The sequence below is a fragment of the Puma concolor genome, chromosome C1 (genome assembly GCF_028749965.1).
Source record: "Puma concolor isolate L17-30 chromosome C1, mPumCon1.1.hap2, whole genome shotgun sequence".
Lineage (NCBI taxonomy): Eukaryota > Metazoa > Chordata > Mammalia > Carnivora > Felidae > Puma > Puma concolor.
The window spans coordinates 129,913,073-129,929,117 of record NC_141674.1 but is presented as its reverse complement, the minus strand read 5'-3'; the positions used below and the strand labels follow the sequence as shown (position 1 = coordinate 129,929,117).

Genomic DNA, 16,045 nt, shown 5'->3' with positions numbered 1-16,045 from the left:
CCATGAGAACATTTAAATTTAAAGGGACTACATCTTATACAGCACTCAAAGTTAAGAAACCTTGAATTCGACCACATCACCTCTTCAGTCTCTTCCTTCCCTCCATTCTTTCTGTCATAAGCAGTGGTAACAACATGAACCCCACCCCCATGTGAAAAATGTGTATTTCTTACGTCTTCAATGTACCTGGATCAAGGGGTTGAAGTGACCATCCTTTAAAAATATCATGTATTTTTGAATTCACGGGTCTGTTTTTCCCAGCAAGGTTTTTCACATCAGCTTTTTTATCCTCTGAGCCTGGTACTTTCATGCAGTAATCCAAGAAACCATTTGATCTCATTATCTCTGTATAGCCCTTTTCACAGCCACAGACGCCACCCTATGGAATACAGAATAGTTTTACGGTTACACAGTGATGAAAAAGAAGAATTTAAATGTTGGAATCACTTAATACGTGCATGATATGTTATGGCAGTTTGGGGTTTTTCAGCAACAGAGTTGCCAAAGAGATGAAAAGCCAAACAGTTCATCTTTCTGAATTCCAAAGTCAACCCTTGAATACAGCATCAGATTTTTCTGCAGGTTTACAATTCTTACGCCTCCCCATAAGAAATCACAACAGACGGCATTGATTCCATCCTTTTTTCTCTCTCACAGAGATATTTGAGGCACACTTAATCAAATTATCTTCCACTCTTCCCCCAACTCTTTCAGATTCCTGCCCACTCACTCAAACCTGCTGCCCTTGATGTTGAGAAGTAAAGCAACACAGATTATGTACTTTGTGCTGTTTGATGTCTGTTGCTGCACCAGCTGCTGAATGCTGCTCGTCCCTTGTACCCTTGATCACTAACTAGTCTGAACTACCTTTCTGCTTGGAAGCTTGGTTCTGCACTCAAGGAGAGCAGCCTAAGTAGAGGAAAAAAAAAAAAAAAAAGACTTCACCAGATGCCCCATATGCTTCCTTGTAGTAACCTGAGTGTCACAATACATCATATTCCTAGTCGGCACCATGTCAATGTGTTCTTCATATTTGTGAATTTCTGGTCATTTTCATATACAATAAATCTCTCCAAGATGCTGGCTATGATGAGGCATAACGAACAAGGATTTTGTTCTGTCTCTAGGAGTGAAACTGAAAATAATCGTTCTTCCCTCTTCCCTCAAATAAAAAGACGATAGAGAATAGAACAAGTTAAGCATAAAATTATGAATCTGTATGACTTTGCTGTTAGAGCTCCTCACCTGAAACTGTTGACGTGGCATTATTTGAACAGGCCCCTAGCCTCACATAGCCACTCAGGTCTGGGTGATTCAGAAGGATGGACATATTTGGGTTATCAATTGTTAACACATGATTTTAAGGAGCAATAGACACTCCAACTAAAGAGGGTACCTCAATCTTGTACAAAAGGCCAAGATCAGAAAAGTATGGTAGAATTAATCACTGCCCATTGTTTAGTGAACAGGCAGCATTCTTATCATAATGACAATTATTACAACATTTCGTTTGAAGATATTACATGGTGTTCAATGGAGAGAACTAGTTATGACAATTGAGGTAATCTCAATTAGTCTAAGTAAAAAGTTGTAACCAATCACATATGCCAAAGGTTCAATGTGAAAGGTATTTGTTTTATTAAAGAGGGTATCCAGATAGTTGGTGGAAAGCCACAACTTCTATTTTGCAAATCTCATTAGCATATGAAGTTGTTGCTGACCCCTTTTCTCCTCTGTAAGCGTAGGTATTTGCTTTTCTGTGGTAAAGAATTAACCTACTTTAAAAGTAAAAGATCCATAAAATAGGATTGAGTGCTTGAATTATTTTTAACCAGATCATTTTTGGGAAAGAACACATAATAAGAAAACTATTTCTTTAGGGAACATGACATAACTTTATATATGCACTGCACACTGTGAGTGCCATTGATCAGAAAACAGAATACATTGCACATTTTGCATTAATTCCTGAGGAGTAAATGGGAGAAGAAGAGAGGGAAAGATTTCTGCTTTAAAAAAAAGTGTGCAGGTGCACATACATTCTTCATAGGCAAACATTCAACTTTTACTAAATAATTAGCAAATATAAACATTTATATCCTTCAAAATAGTTTGGCTAGATGAAAGTTTAAGAAATAAAGAATAAATCCACGAAGAACATTTATCGGTAAGCAGAGATAATATAAACTAGACATCTGAAAGGTAGATTTGGCTATAGTCAGAGTTACAGAAAAAGACTGTTCTCCATAAGACATGGCCCTACAAAGAAAAATCCTTAATACCTGCATTTATTCCTGCAAACTCCTCTAGATGGTACCGTGAGCACACGGAACTGCTGCTGGGGCTGGAGCCCCCTGGAAAACACCCAATAGCATATGCATAAGACAGCAATTAACTGTAGAAGGCTCCCGCACCGGACTCACCTGGGTACAGTAGGAGAAAGGTTTCCTGCAGGCTGGATTACACTGCCGAATGGCAGCGGGACGGGCCTGAGGGGAGCAGCCTCCTACAAAAAAACAAAAAATCCACCATCACTTGTGGACTTTGCTATGGTAAACATTAATTTTTTTTTTTCCTCTTTCCTCTCTGGCAATGGCCACACTATAACAGTGTTTTTTTTTTTTTTTTTATATCCATTTGCTTGACATATGGTCCAGCCGTATTTTATAGATTACTCCAGGAAGAATTGTTCAAGAGGGGAGGCTCTGCTAACAAGATGGTCACAGTAGTTTTTACACCTGCTCATTGGCATTGTCATTCTATATCATACAGCTCTGCTTGAGGGTAACATCTGCGTGCAGGATCAGGAAAAGAACTGATGAAATTTCAATGTAAGTTCTGGAGCAGAAAATAGATCTGCTCAAAGACTCATTCTATGTATATTTTTCTCCTGCTCCTGAATACCCTAACTAGGCAATAAGCCAACTGGCAACAACCAAATGTGAAAAGAATGACACTGATGGATTCATGGACGACAATAGCAAACACTTTGGTAACAGTTTTAAATGTATCTCAACTGGCGCACACACACACACGATCATAAAAATGAAGCTTTACACATTTTTAAAAGCAAATGTATAAGCTCCAGGAGAGGCAGTCGTACATATGACACAGTACTTACAGGTGTTCATTAAATATTTTTGAGTAAATGGATGGAATAATGTCCCTACAATCTGAAAATCATTTACATATTAGTCATGCCTTTCTGGATTCAAGGTACTAAGCTAAGAATTTGACATATTATGAGGGCAGTATTTAAATTGTATTTATATAATACTGGTTTCATTTAGAGATTCTAGATTTTGCTTGTCACCCAATTATAGTTTATGAATGGGTAGCTGGCGAAAAGCTTTCAGCCAAAGGTGGTATAGAAAACAGATCTATGTTTTCCCTGGGAATGATGCGGCTACATTCCCACTGTTACTGTTCCCACAGGGGGGAAAAAACCCAAAACCAAAAAAATTCTACAATCCAGAATTAGTACCTATGGGTGAAATGGATAATCTGGGCATTAGTGGCAATAACCACATGGACCTATTGCTACCAATAGTGGTCGGAGGACTGTTTACACTCTTTAAACCAGTGATCTCCAAAGAGTAGTGTCTGCACCCCAGGAATATCAAATCTCTAGGGAATTGGGAAGAAAATTCAAGACTTTGTAGAGTTCATACAATGTTTAAAGTTAAAAAATATTAAGCTCTAATACTTAACAGCTGATACTTGTAACCTGAGCTGCTCATTGGAGGGCCCTATGTTGTCCACCATGCACCAAATACTAGGTGCAGAGAATTTGATAGTGTAACCCTCACCAGTTAACTCTCAGCATGCTGCAGAGGATGCTACTTTCTGTGTTCCTGGTTAAGTAGATTTACAGTGTATTTAGTTTCGACAATAACTTACAGAATGGGCAAGTAGCTTAAAATTATTGTAGGTATAAGCAATGGATTAAAGGGACTACACAATGCCAAAATAGGCAAACAGGACAAAGGCAGAGGTGATGATTCTTCAATTCCTACAGAAGAACAGAACTTCTCTCACTGGTTCAATAAGCTCTGTCAGCCACAGGAGCAGTAAAAACAATGACAATTTTCTCTGATAAGCCATTAAAAAAACTCAAAATTGAGATAGTTTGTACATTCAAATGATATCCACTGTCATGAATGAGGAAGCCTTTTCTCAGTGTATATTTAGATATTAAATAATAATGACTAGCAAAATATCCAAAACCAAGTTTCTAGTGCGTGACACGGAGATCTATAACCTAGAGCAAAAAGTTTTTTGCACCATTAACAAATATATTTTATCTTTATCCACTCTTTTAATTTCAACTTTTGTATGTGTTTCATAAAATGTTAGGATAGCAGTGCAAGAATAGGATATGTTGAGAGATGTCCTCAAAAACTTTTTACTGAGAAGATAACATGATTTAACACTTTACGGACCAGTGTTTTAAACCCTTTTTTAGCCTTTGTCTCAGAACATGCTATTTAAGGAAATTTTATAGTGTGCCTTGTCATATATATTACTGGTCTTCAAATAGAATTGTTTGCATTCTAAGATGCAAAGTTTTATTACTCAGCCATAAGAATGAGATCTTGTCATTTGCAACCACATGGACAGACGTGGAGGGTATTATGCTAAGTGAAATAAGCCAGACAGGAAAAGACAAATACCCTCTTATTTCACTTTATATAAAATCTAAAAAACAAATGAACAAACAACAACAATAAAGAAAGAACCAGACTTATAAATACAGAGAACAAACTGGTAGTTGCCAAAGGTCAAGGAGGGGGACAGTGTTGGGTGAAATGGGTGAAGAGGATTAAGTAGTACAAATTTCTAGTTATAAAATAAGTCACGGGGAAGCAAAATGCAGCATAGGGAATGTAGTCAATAATATCATAATATTCTTATGGTGGGCATTTCGTAATGTATATAATTGTTGGGTCACTATGTTGTACACCCAAAGTTAATTTAACATTATATGCCAAGTATTTATACCTCAACTCAAAATTTAAAACAAAATAAGGTTTCATGACAATTTGCTATGAAGATCATCTAAGGTCAACTGCCCAGTCTTCTCTTGCTTATAATGTGTAAGCTAATTCTTCTCACAAACACCAACACTCAGATCTTTTTGAAGTGCCCACACAAATCTTAGGCAGGAATACCTGTGACATTAATGCCATCTGAACGTTGGCACCATACAGTTCGTTCATTATTGTTCCAAAGACTTGCTTTCCATGTGTAGTGATAACATTTGCCTCCTGCAAGTAAATATGATAACAGCGGTTCTATTACACCTCACATACAAATAGAACAAGTGTTGCTCAATCAAGGCTGAGAACTGAAAAGTGCTCTTGGTACCTGTACAAGGGCGTGTTTCTAGAACCTGCTGGGGGCAGCTGTCTTGGTTCTCAAAAGACTGAACTATAAATGTCCTTGACCTAGATTGGCGGCCCATTGTCTCAAAGCTTCTTCCATTGATGCAGGTTAATTCACACGTGCTCCACTCTGACCATTCCGCTAAGTGGCAGTCTCCTGGATGATTGTGCAGTACAGAGCAAGGAAAATAACATGAACACTGGCACTTGGAAACATGGACAGGGTTCACAGTGAGATTTGTGGTGATGGCACAGTGATACAGGCAGGTTCTAGGTACTGTACATTCCACCTTGACCAATTTCCCACTTAGAATACACTGAGAATAATAATTTATGGTTTAGTTTAGCAAGAAAGTACTGAAAACTAGATTACTATGATTTGAAATGAAGTAGTGGCAGTTTTATGTAGATAACACTATGTGTCTTCTAGTGATAATAAACTTTTTAAAAGGGAGATGTAAAGATGATAGTAATTCAGTTTTCAAGGAGCAGCATTAACATTATAAAATAGACATCCACAGAAACTATATAAAGGTAACAATTTGGTCTCTGAAGTGGAGTATTTTTGAGTCTAAAGAATATATAATAATCTAAATATGCACATTTGTAAGTATATATATGTGCATATGTATGTATTTACATGTGTGTATATATTCAGGCACCTTAAACTTATGCCATACAAGCTAGGTTGGTTATTAAGATTAAAATCAACTCATGCATATTATGTATCTAACAACGACCTTCACATTTTTAGAATGCTTTTATGAATCTATAGCATTACTTGCTCCTACCACCCCACCATTCATGGGGTCATCAAAGATCCAGTCAGCATGTTTTGAGTGATGGCCAATGCTGTCAGGTTAGGCATTATTAACACATTTTCTAGATGTAGCAAACTTAGGTTCAAAGCACTAGACTCTATGTCTCTGGTAAACACCAGTGATATGACAAAGATTTTAACTTAGTTCTTAAATTTCCAACTCCAGTGCTTTTTGGCCCCTTACCTACTCTGCCTCCATTGAAGCTGTAAGGATATTATAAAGTGATAACTTTATTGCATTTTTATTGTGGCTAATATGAAATTTCAACTTTAATTAGACGTTCTCCAAAAAAAAAAAAAAAAAAAAAAATTAAAATCACCAGGGAAGTCCCTCCCAATCATTTAAAATCACATACCTGGGCAAGGCACAGAACATGGCTGTTTCAGGATGGTGTCTTGAAAGGGCATTTCTCCACACAGTGCCTCGTCCACACTTACAGCTGAGTGAGAGACTGAACCATTGTGGACCACACAGGAAAAGCTGCGGATCTGGACTCCTTCACCACAGTCTCCACCCTAAGAAAGGAAAGGATGCTGTTACAACTACCCAATTAGCATCTCACAGTATTTTTGGCTCCTGCCACCTCTTGCCCAAGAAAATCCACAGCTTCCTCCTCTTGGGAGTTATCTTTCAATTGTTGACAATAAAGTATCACTAAGTAATCCTCCTAGAGCTGAAAGAGAAGCTAAAGTAGAAATGCAAATTTATTCCATGGAATGTATGTACTCAGACTCTGATGATTCATTTTGGAACTCAGCCAGGATTGAAAAAGAAAAAAAAACATACAAAATTTGTCTAGGTGTATGTATTAAAATAACCTAATCCATAATCACTCCCCAAGAGAGTATGTACAGCCATAGGGCATACATTTCTCTTTTACTTTGCTGGTTTTCCTTTTGTAGGGAATTCAGTACTTTCTCATATGGATTAGGTTGGAGTTCTCAATAAAACACTGATTTTCTCTCTTGCTACATGAAGTTGTTTTCCCAGCATGCCTTCTGTGTTAAATAATGTTCTTTGAAGATATTTAATACAAGTCACACTCAGATTTTTTGGGCAATTAGAAAAAAATTTTGTGCAATGTCTCACAGAAACAGAAGCTTAGAACTAGAAAGCTCTTTGTGGTTATTTGACCTAACCATCTGCCTGATGAAAAGTTTCCTACTATAACATTTTTGGCAGATACTCATCAGTATTTTCACCTCAGTTTTTGTCAAGTGCTCATACTTCAAAAGGAAGTCCACTGGATATTTGGATAACTCTAGACAGTAGCTCTGTTTTTCCATAAATAGCTTAGAAAACAAAGCCTAAGGCAAAGCTTCTATGCTAAGGAGGTGAGATCCTAGGATGGCAGAGTGAGAGTAAAGAACTAGAGCAGGAACAGAGGGAAAGCAAATAAAAGGTAGTACGTTACCAAGCTGGCCTCAACTTCACAAGTAAACACAGCTGGTTTCTTGGTCACCCATATCTTCCAAATAGGCCATGTGGTAACATGCCTCAATACCATCCAAGATGGGGGAGGGAAGCAATCCCAGGCAGTATTAACTCCCCTAAACTTCCAAGGTGTGTTGCTCAATTTCCAAAAAATCCAGAAGTCAGTGTAAGAGCTGGAGTATTCATGACTCCTGCTCATGTGGTGGGAGAGGTGGAGAGAGAAAAAGCTAGAGAGAGAGCTCCCACCTCTGCACCTCTGTTACTGCAGTCAGGGATACCACATGCTATAATCCACTAACCCGTTATTAGGTGACAATGTGAAAACTGCTTTGCACTGGGAAACTGGGGTTCATGTTCTTTTTATGCCCTGCCCCCTGCAGGGGCCAGAAACGGCCTTTCTTAGGCTTTGGAGCTTTTGTGGACTTTTGTGGCAGAAGCAAAGGAGGATGAGGTGGTCAGCTAAAGTAGTCATGACAGCGTGCCAGGGCATGGAAGGGGTCTGGGGACTGGAAGGCCAGCTGAGAACCGATCAGGTCAAGGCCCTGTGGCAGCAACTGCTGAATGCCAAGGGCAGGTCGTGGACAGACTGCTAGAGGTACACGATGTTACAGAGTGGCTGTTGAGAAAAATTCTTGACATAACAAGAAAGTTATGATTTAAAGACATACTGTCAAGAAAGAAAAGGTACAACTTAGGGGAGGTCCAAGTTGTAGTCATTTAAAGCTTAAAAACCTGAATAGGCACATAAATTGGGGAGTATCCCCTTTGCTTCTAGAGATTTTTTCACAAGGATTAACAATTGTTTAAGATGGCAATTCATACAACTGATTTATCAATACTTCATAATTGCTATAATAATTTTTGTGGCTATTGTGAAGCTTTCAAATAAATGCACCCTAATTTTGACCTGAGTGCATTTTTGGGAGATAAGCAGAGGTTCAAAGTCCAGACACAGTAGATTCATTTAAGGCAAATCCTCTAATAAGTGTTTACTCTCTAAAGTGGAAAATAACTAGTGTAAGTTGAATTTCTTTTTGGGGAGAGGGTTCTCTTTTATAAGTTATCATTCTGGATGATGGATCCATTGCAGAATTGTCTAAGCTGTATGTTTTGCTATAGAGTACTTGGAAAGAAGATTCTGAAGACTTGGCAGTGTATGAAATTTGCCTTCTGAAACCTCAGGTAACAGAAGATGCAGTTGATTAGAGTTTTGTTTGACATTCCAGGAGATGGGAGTGTGAAGAAGTGACAGGAAACAAGTCTACATCAGGGATCCCTTTAAAAACCAAGACAAACAAGAATGTGTTCCTAGTATGTACCCATATTCAACCTTAATCTCCTATATCTTTGACAACAGCAGCCGTAAGATGAAGAGAAATCAGCATTAGAATGATAATTTCATTCATAAGGCAAGCATTCACTCACTGTCATTCATGAAGCTTTCCACACTAAGGGACTGAAAGTAGACCCAGGCTTCTTTGAGCAAGAATATCAACAAGTGAGGATTCTCTCGCTGACTCTCCACTGTCTGCATCATTGATGGATGTTTTGTATACTCTCCAGATGTGGAGAGGCAGATGGTGATAATAATCATAATCATAGTCTTAATCAAAATTATAATAGCAACTACAATTTATTGAGCTCTTAATTTATGTCAGGTACCAAGGTATGCACTGTATATAAACTCTCTAATTCCTACCAAAAGCTCCCAGAAAAAAACAGGTACTATTTCTACTCTCCTGATAGAGGTAAGAAAAACAGACTTGGAGATTTTACAGATTTGGCAGAAATGGCAGAGTTAGGAACTGGCAGAACCTTGGCCAACATTAAGCCTGTTAGACTCTGGGAGTCTGAGCCCATACAACAGATTCATGAACATATGTGTGGATACATGTTATCAACTGAGGAATTTGGATAGAAAGAGCTAGACAACACTAAAAAATAAAATAAAAGCGAAGCCTAAGGATAAACACTTCCTTTTGCTAATCTCTTTCTATGTTAGTGGCATTTTGCTACATCCACTGTGCCCTGTTGTAGCTTCTCTGATGGTTTGATCCATTGGACGGCAGTCAGCCACTTGGACATCACCACCACCCTCAGTGAATGAGCGCCCAACCTGTTATTTGGCAGGTAAGGGTAGCCAGGACAAGGAGAAGTGCAGCTGTGAGAGACGTGATCTGCCTTTGTGTGCAGAGGCCCACATGTATTTTAATCAGTAATTCCAAACTCTGTTTACATATACATTTAAGAAAAGGCAACCCGCTAAAGAGATACTGAATTATCTGTCTCACAAAGAGTTCACAGGCTTCAGAAAAAGCAGAAATGCAGCTTGAACTCAGGCAAAATTCAACTCATATCATCATGATTCCCTTTCTTTTTTGCCTCCTCTTTTTGTGTGGCACCTTCTTTGTTCGCGTTTGCTTCAGAGTTACTTATTTTATCTACAGGGCAGGAAAATGCAGCAAGAGTACCCGGATACACAATCTTTGAACAGTTCCAATACTATTCCAAATTCTTAGGGAAGAAAGCTGACTGGCCCTGTTCCAGTAAGGTGCCCACCCCAGAACAATTCACTACCTAGACTTGTTTTTTGAGAGCTTTGCCTGAATTAAGTTAAACTGCAGCATTTCCTCCTGACTGGAAGTGTCAGTGAACAAGAATAACCTTGTCTAGAAAATGGAAGCATCTCTAAAATTTCTGGATACTGCTGCTACTAGGGTCTCCAGGGTCTCCAAGCCTGGGTATCTCCAAAGGATGCTACAATCCCCAACCCTCACTGGCAATTCTACAGAAAATGTTCACAACTCGCCACTCTTGCTCCTGTGGTTCTGGCAAGAACTCAGTTATGTGAGAGCAAAATGAAACAGTACATTTGGCATTTCCCCCATAATATCCCCATGGGACAAGTTGGCAGACTTGCATATTAAAAAAAAAGCTCTTTATACCTGAGGAGATCAAAAGGAAGGTACAAAAAGAAGAGTTAAGGTAGAGTAGTAGTTGCATGCCTGGCAAGACTTAGAGCATGGGGTTTTTCTCAGTCTTATACCCTTCTTTCTCTCCCCCCTAACTTTTTTCTCTATTGCCCTGCAATGGGTTCCTGAATTCTTTGAGTTTATTTTCTCTACTCTGTCAACAGTTATTACAATTATAAGGAAAACTACTCCTCCCATTTTTTATTGTGATTCCAAGCAGCATTTAAAATTTGCTTAAGATTTAGGAAAGAAGATTTTAGACTGGTAGGCAAAGTATTCAGATTCAGTAATGTTAGGTTACTATTGAATTAATGAGCATGATTATCTTATTTTCTGTAAAAAGGAGACTGAACAAATGTACCACACAATTTTGTTCCTCTGGGACTTATTAAAATACATGGGCATTTAACTTCTGCAAGATAGTAATGCTGCATGACAATGTCATCCTGACAGGAACACTAAACATCTCTATGAGAATACTTGGAAGATTTCTTAATGCTTAATCACAATTAGTGTTACCTAATTAAAATGTGCTTTGGAATATGAACTGAAGGAAAAACTAGTAAAATAAGAGAATAAAAAAATCAATGTGCTTTTTCTTACATTAGAAACCAGAGAGAAAATGCAGTAGGAGATCTTTGCTGATCCAGCAAAAGCTCTGGGTATGTGATATATGATGATGTTGCTAGGCATTTATATTTCAGGTCAATAAAAAAGTAATCATTGAGGAAAGTGTAGTAACCTTGGTTCGTGTAATAATGTTAAAATATAACTTTCATACACTTTTGATTTTCTGCCCATATGCAAGATTTTGTCTAAGCCTAAAAGTACATCTTTAAGAAATACAGTCCACAGCAAGCTGTGCCATAGCATCAGGCTTTTGCCTAATTAAATAATACTTTGATATTTTCAATAAGCCAAGAAGATAACATGGTGTTTTTGAGAATGTCTAAGAGAATGAAAGCCCCATGACCCTTTTAGAATCAGTGACTAATGAATGGCTATTTTCCTAGCGACAACACTTGGCATGAGGTTAAGTCATTTGGTTGTATTTTTGCATGTGCTCTATTGCATAAAAGTACATTGTACAGGCCCCTGGTGCTGTGAAATTTATTCCATCAGCACACAGGTTGACCAGACAGATGCTTTAGGCATACTAAGAAGATTTCTTTAAGTATCATTACATGACCTACCTCCAATTTGCATGCAGCCCAGTTGCCAAGGACCCAGCTGTAGCAGGGCGTCACTGGGCAGGTTTTCTGCTGGGTAAGCTCTGTGGGGCATGGCCGTCCTTCTCCTTGAGTTGGCATAATGATAAATCGAGTCCGGCTCATTCGACCTAAAAGGATAAGGAAGGTGTTAGCTTTTTGTTTACAGGCTGGCTTAGAAAGGAAATTAAAAGACAGAATGTTGCCTTCCATACATAAGTCTTCATTAAAATATACTGAACTTTGTCATGTCTGGCTCTCGGTTTTTCTGCTATTTTAATTTAGGTTCCTATGGGCATGCAGGGTCTATAAAGTCTGCATAATGATTAAGGTTCTGTAGTTCTGTCTGCCTTCTACTTCTTTAGTTTTTCTAACTCCAAACTATATTGTTGCCAAAATAGACTGATCCTATAAACATTGGTGGAATGTTAATTAATTCAACAAATATTTATTAAGCTCCAGTATGATCCAGGCATCCTATGTATCACTGTGCCAGGGATACAGTGATGAAATTGATGTAGCTTTTGCCCTTTTAGACCTTGTACTTTAGGCCAAGATTAGAAATATTAAAAATAGGGTTGCATCTTTCTTGTTAGGTTCTAAATTAGCAGGTAGGGTAAAAATTTGCACACAACCCAAATTACCTTAGAAAATTCCTTAGGAAGGTGCCACCCCAAGATCTCCAGAGTATCTCTCAATTAATTCAACATGGATAATTTTCCTACAGTTTAGAGCCAAATTCTTTTTTAACTGAGTACAAGATTAAGTTGTTGGCTTGTGTCAAGGAGGCATGATGTTTGAAAAATATGTTCAAATACTGGTATTTCATTTCATAAAAAAATAAAATTGGTTAATGGGAACAGCCAAGAAAGAGCAGGGCTCCCATGTCATTTTAAGGCCACTTATGGGCATCAGGTCATAAGTCTGTTGAAGGGGAAGAGTGGACAGAATGTAAATGTCTGTGTTTTTCTCTTGCTCTTTCCCGGACTCACTCCTGTCCTTATTCTTCTTTGTTGATGAGGTACTATTATGTGGATAGTTATCTGTGACTATGATGTCCTTCCACTGTTGTTATAAAGTTAACTGTGTAATTGTATTTGTGATAAAAAACAAACAACAACAACAACAACAACAAAACCCAGGGTTCTCTGAGAGCATGTTATGGGGATATATGCCAGTCTGGGAAGGAATCAGAGAACATTTCCATGAGCAGCTGACCTTTAAGTAGAAATCTGAAGGAGTCAGCCAGACAGGATATACAGAAAGTGTCTCATGCTGAAGAAAGGGCATGTGAAGAAGTCATGAGATGCAAAGTAGCAAAACCTGTCTGAAGAACTGACAGAAAGCCAAAGTGGCTGGAACAGGGGGAACCAGAAGAAGAATAGGTTGAGCCAATGCTATTAAGGCTATTTAAATGGGGTCTTTTAGTCAATGCCAAAGATTCTAGAATTATAGGTTAAGAAAAAGGGAAAACTAGGGGGTGCCTGGGTAGCTCAGTCCATAGAGCATCTGACTGTGACTTCAGCTCAGGTCCTGAGAGCCATCCAGCTTCGGGCTTCATGCTAAGCTGCTTAAGATTTTCTCTCTCTCCTCCTCCACCCCTCCCTTTCTAAAATAATAATAATAATAATAATAATAATAATAATAATAATAATAAAAATGGAAAGCAAGTGATGACTTCAACACAGAATTCACTTGAAAGCCCTGGGTAGGAATAATTCTCAGATGCCCTCAAGTTTGGAGACAAGTAAGAGTGACTCACCTTTCAGTGGACTAGACCTCTTACTGGCCACCAGAATATTATTGATTTTGTAGTAAACCAATTTGCTCTGAGAAGACCTTTTGAAGAAAACTAGGAAGTTCTAATCACTGTATTCTCTATGCCTTCAGGCTTCGGCTTCTGTCCTTAACATGGTATTTCATACACATTAAGTACTAACTGAATATTTGTACAATTCATATTTTCATAAATTATCTATGTGGTATCTGAAAATGTGTGATGATATGTCAACACAATTGTTGACCAGGTACCATATACAAGGCACTATTCTAAATACTTACATAGTGAAGAATCATAACAACCCTCAAGGAAAATTCTATTATTTCCCATATTGTGGATAAGGAAAATGAGGTAGAGTTTCAGTCAGATGTCTAAGGTCAAAAAACTAGTAAGCTGCAGAACAGGATTCAAACCCAGGAAGTTTTGCTCCAGAGGTTACTGTATTAGCCCTGAGTTGAGAGAGCAAGGAGAACTACTTACCACTGCCTTTTATGCAAAAGATAAAATGAACTTTGGATGACAGTAAACCTTGAGTCAACAATAACCTGTGCTTGGTGAATAACAGAATCTACCCATTCTTCTTGGGTGCTGAGTTCCTATGGAGAATGCATTTTTGAAATGATGTTCTACCCAGCATCACTCAAATCAAGTAATACCATTTGGACATCATTTGTATGAAATGTTGTCTCTACTTGGTGAATACATTTGGTATTTTACATTAATTCTTGCTTAAATACTCTTCAGTTTTATAATAATCTTTATGTGTATTCTCTTGACGTAAATGCCTACTACCCTAAATGTCATTATAATTCCATTCTGTTCTATAAATCGTTGTAAGAATAATAACAATGCAGTGTTGCCTTTATCACAGCTAAAGAGGCTCTATTTCATTTTAACCAAATAATTTCAAATTTGTTCTTGAATTGATGACATGCAGATGGCCATTACTTTAGAACCGTTTCATTTATTTCTATTAAAGTGATATACCTTTTGCTGGGCATAGAGGTATGTGTGTGTGCGGGGGGACCTAAAGTATTCAACAGAAAAAAAAATGATACTATTACTTTCTGAAATAATCAAGTCTTAAAACCATTCATTGTAAGCACAGCCGTATGATTTCTCTGCCTTTTGTTATCCTAATGGAAAAATAATATTTTCAAACAGTGCTAGTTACTACCAAGAACATTTTAGAATCAAAGAGCATATAATAATCCTACATTTTGAAGTATACTGTCATGTTTAAATGGCGAGTATTAAAGTTCAATGAGAAAAAATATTGCTAATGAAAGCATGAGTGTGTAAAAGGTTTCTGTGGGTACTTGCTATCTTTCATTAAGTTTCTTTTTTAAGTCAGGGATTTGGGTTGTATAAATTAAATAATCAGAGAAATTGCCCCTCAAATTAGGCACTCTTTCACACATCCTGAAGTTGTAAGTATTAAATTTAGCTACATGGAATACAGATGGTATCAACAAGGAGGCCTGCCATCTCCAGTGGTGGTAGTCTAAACTTGCCTGGGATTCCAAACATCAGAATGGATGGAATATTCAATTAAGCAACATTTGTCAACACTGTTTGTTCCAAAATGAACCCTAAAATGAAACTCTTGAAGAAATGGTTTTGGTGATAGTGAATTTTCATGTGGGGGGGTGGGGAGTGAAAATGTGGCCAAATTAAAGATGTTTAAAGTTACGATGTGATATAGTATATAAGAGAAAGAGAATTTTATTTTTTTTTTTGTTAAAAATTTTTTTTTCCAACGTTTATTTATTTTTGGGACAGAGAGAGACAGAGCATGAACGGGCGAGGGGCAGAGAGAGAGGGAGACACAGAATCGGAAACAGGCTTCAGGCTCTAAGCCATCAGCCCAGAGCCGGACGCGGGGCTCAAACTCACGGACCGTGAGATCCTGACCTGGCTGAAGTCGGACGCTTAACCGACTGCGCCACCCAGGCGCCCCGAGAAAGAGAATTTTAAAATAGTGGATGTATGGTGAAAAGAAACCTGGACTTGGCATCAAAATTCTCCAGTTGGAAACAGTTCTCTCAAATTAACAGCTTGTAAATGATGTGAGCGCATGGAAGTATTTTAACTCCTCTGAGCATGAATTTCCTCTTCTGTAAAATATACAAAAAGTCCTTATTATCTGAGGATAACTCATGCTGAGGAAAATGCCACTTAAAAATGCATCTGTTTAGGGCGCCTGAGTGGCGCAGTCGGTTAAGCGTCCGACTTCAGCCAGGTCACGATCTCGCGGTCCGTGAGTTCGAGCCCCGCGTCAGGCTCTGGGCTGATGGCTCAGAGCCTGGAGCCTGTTTCCGATTCTGTGTCTCCCTCTCTCTCTGCCCCTCCCCCATTCATGCTCTGTCTCCCTCTGTCCCAAAAATAAATAAAAACGTTGAAAAAAAAATTAAAAAAAAATGCATCTGTTTAAATAGGAATCAAA

At 38.1% G+C, this 16,045-nt stretch overlaps 1 protein-coding gene across 5 annotated transcripts in view; it reads right to left on the bottom strand.

Annotated features, from left to right (window-relative positions):
• THSD7B (thrombospondin type 1 domain containing 7B) overlaps positions 1 to 16,045 on the bottom strand; it is a 1,494,436-nt gene that overhangs the window by 11,936 nt on the left and 1,466,455 nt on the right. For all 5 annotated transcript variants that reach the window (XM_086718478.1, XM_086718480.1, XM_086718479.1 and 2 more), the window contains 6 exons: positions 11,805 to 11,950; positions 6,561 to 6,720; positions 5,368 to 5,541; positions 5,172 to 5,267; positions 2,424 to 2,506; positions 187 to 379 (listed from right to left, as the gene is read on the bottom strand). In XM_086718478.1, coding sequence (XP_086574604.1) covers positions 187 to 379; positions 2,424 to 2,506; positions 5,172 to 5,267; positions 5,368 to 5,541; positions 6,561 to 6,720; positions 11,805 to 11,950 — 852 coding nt within the window. The remainder of the gene's footprint in view (positions 1 to 186; positions 380 to 2,423; positions 2,507 to 5,171; positions 5,268 to 5,367; positions 5,542 to 6,560; positions 6,721 to 11,804; positions 11,951 to 16,045) is intronic.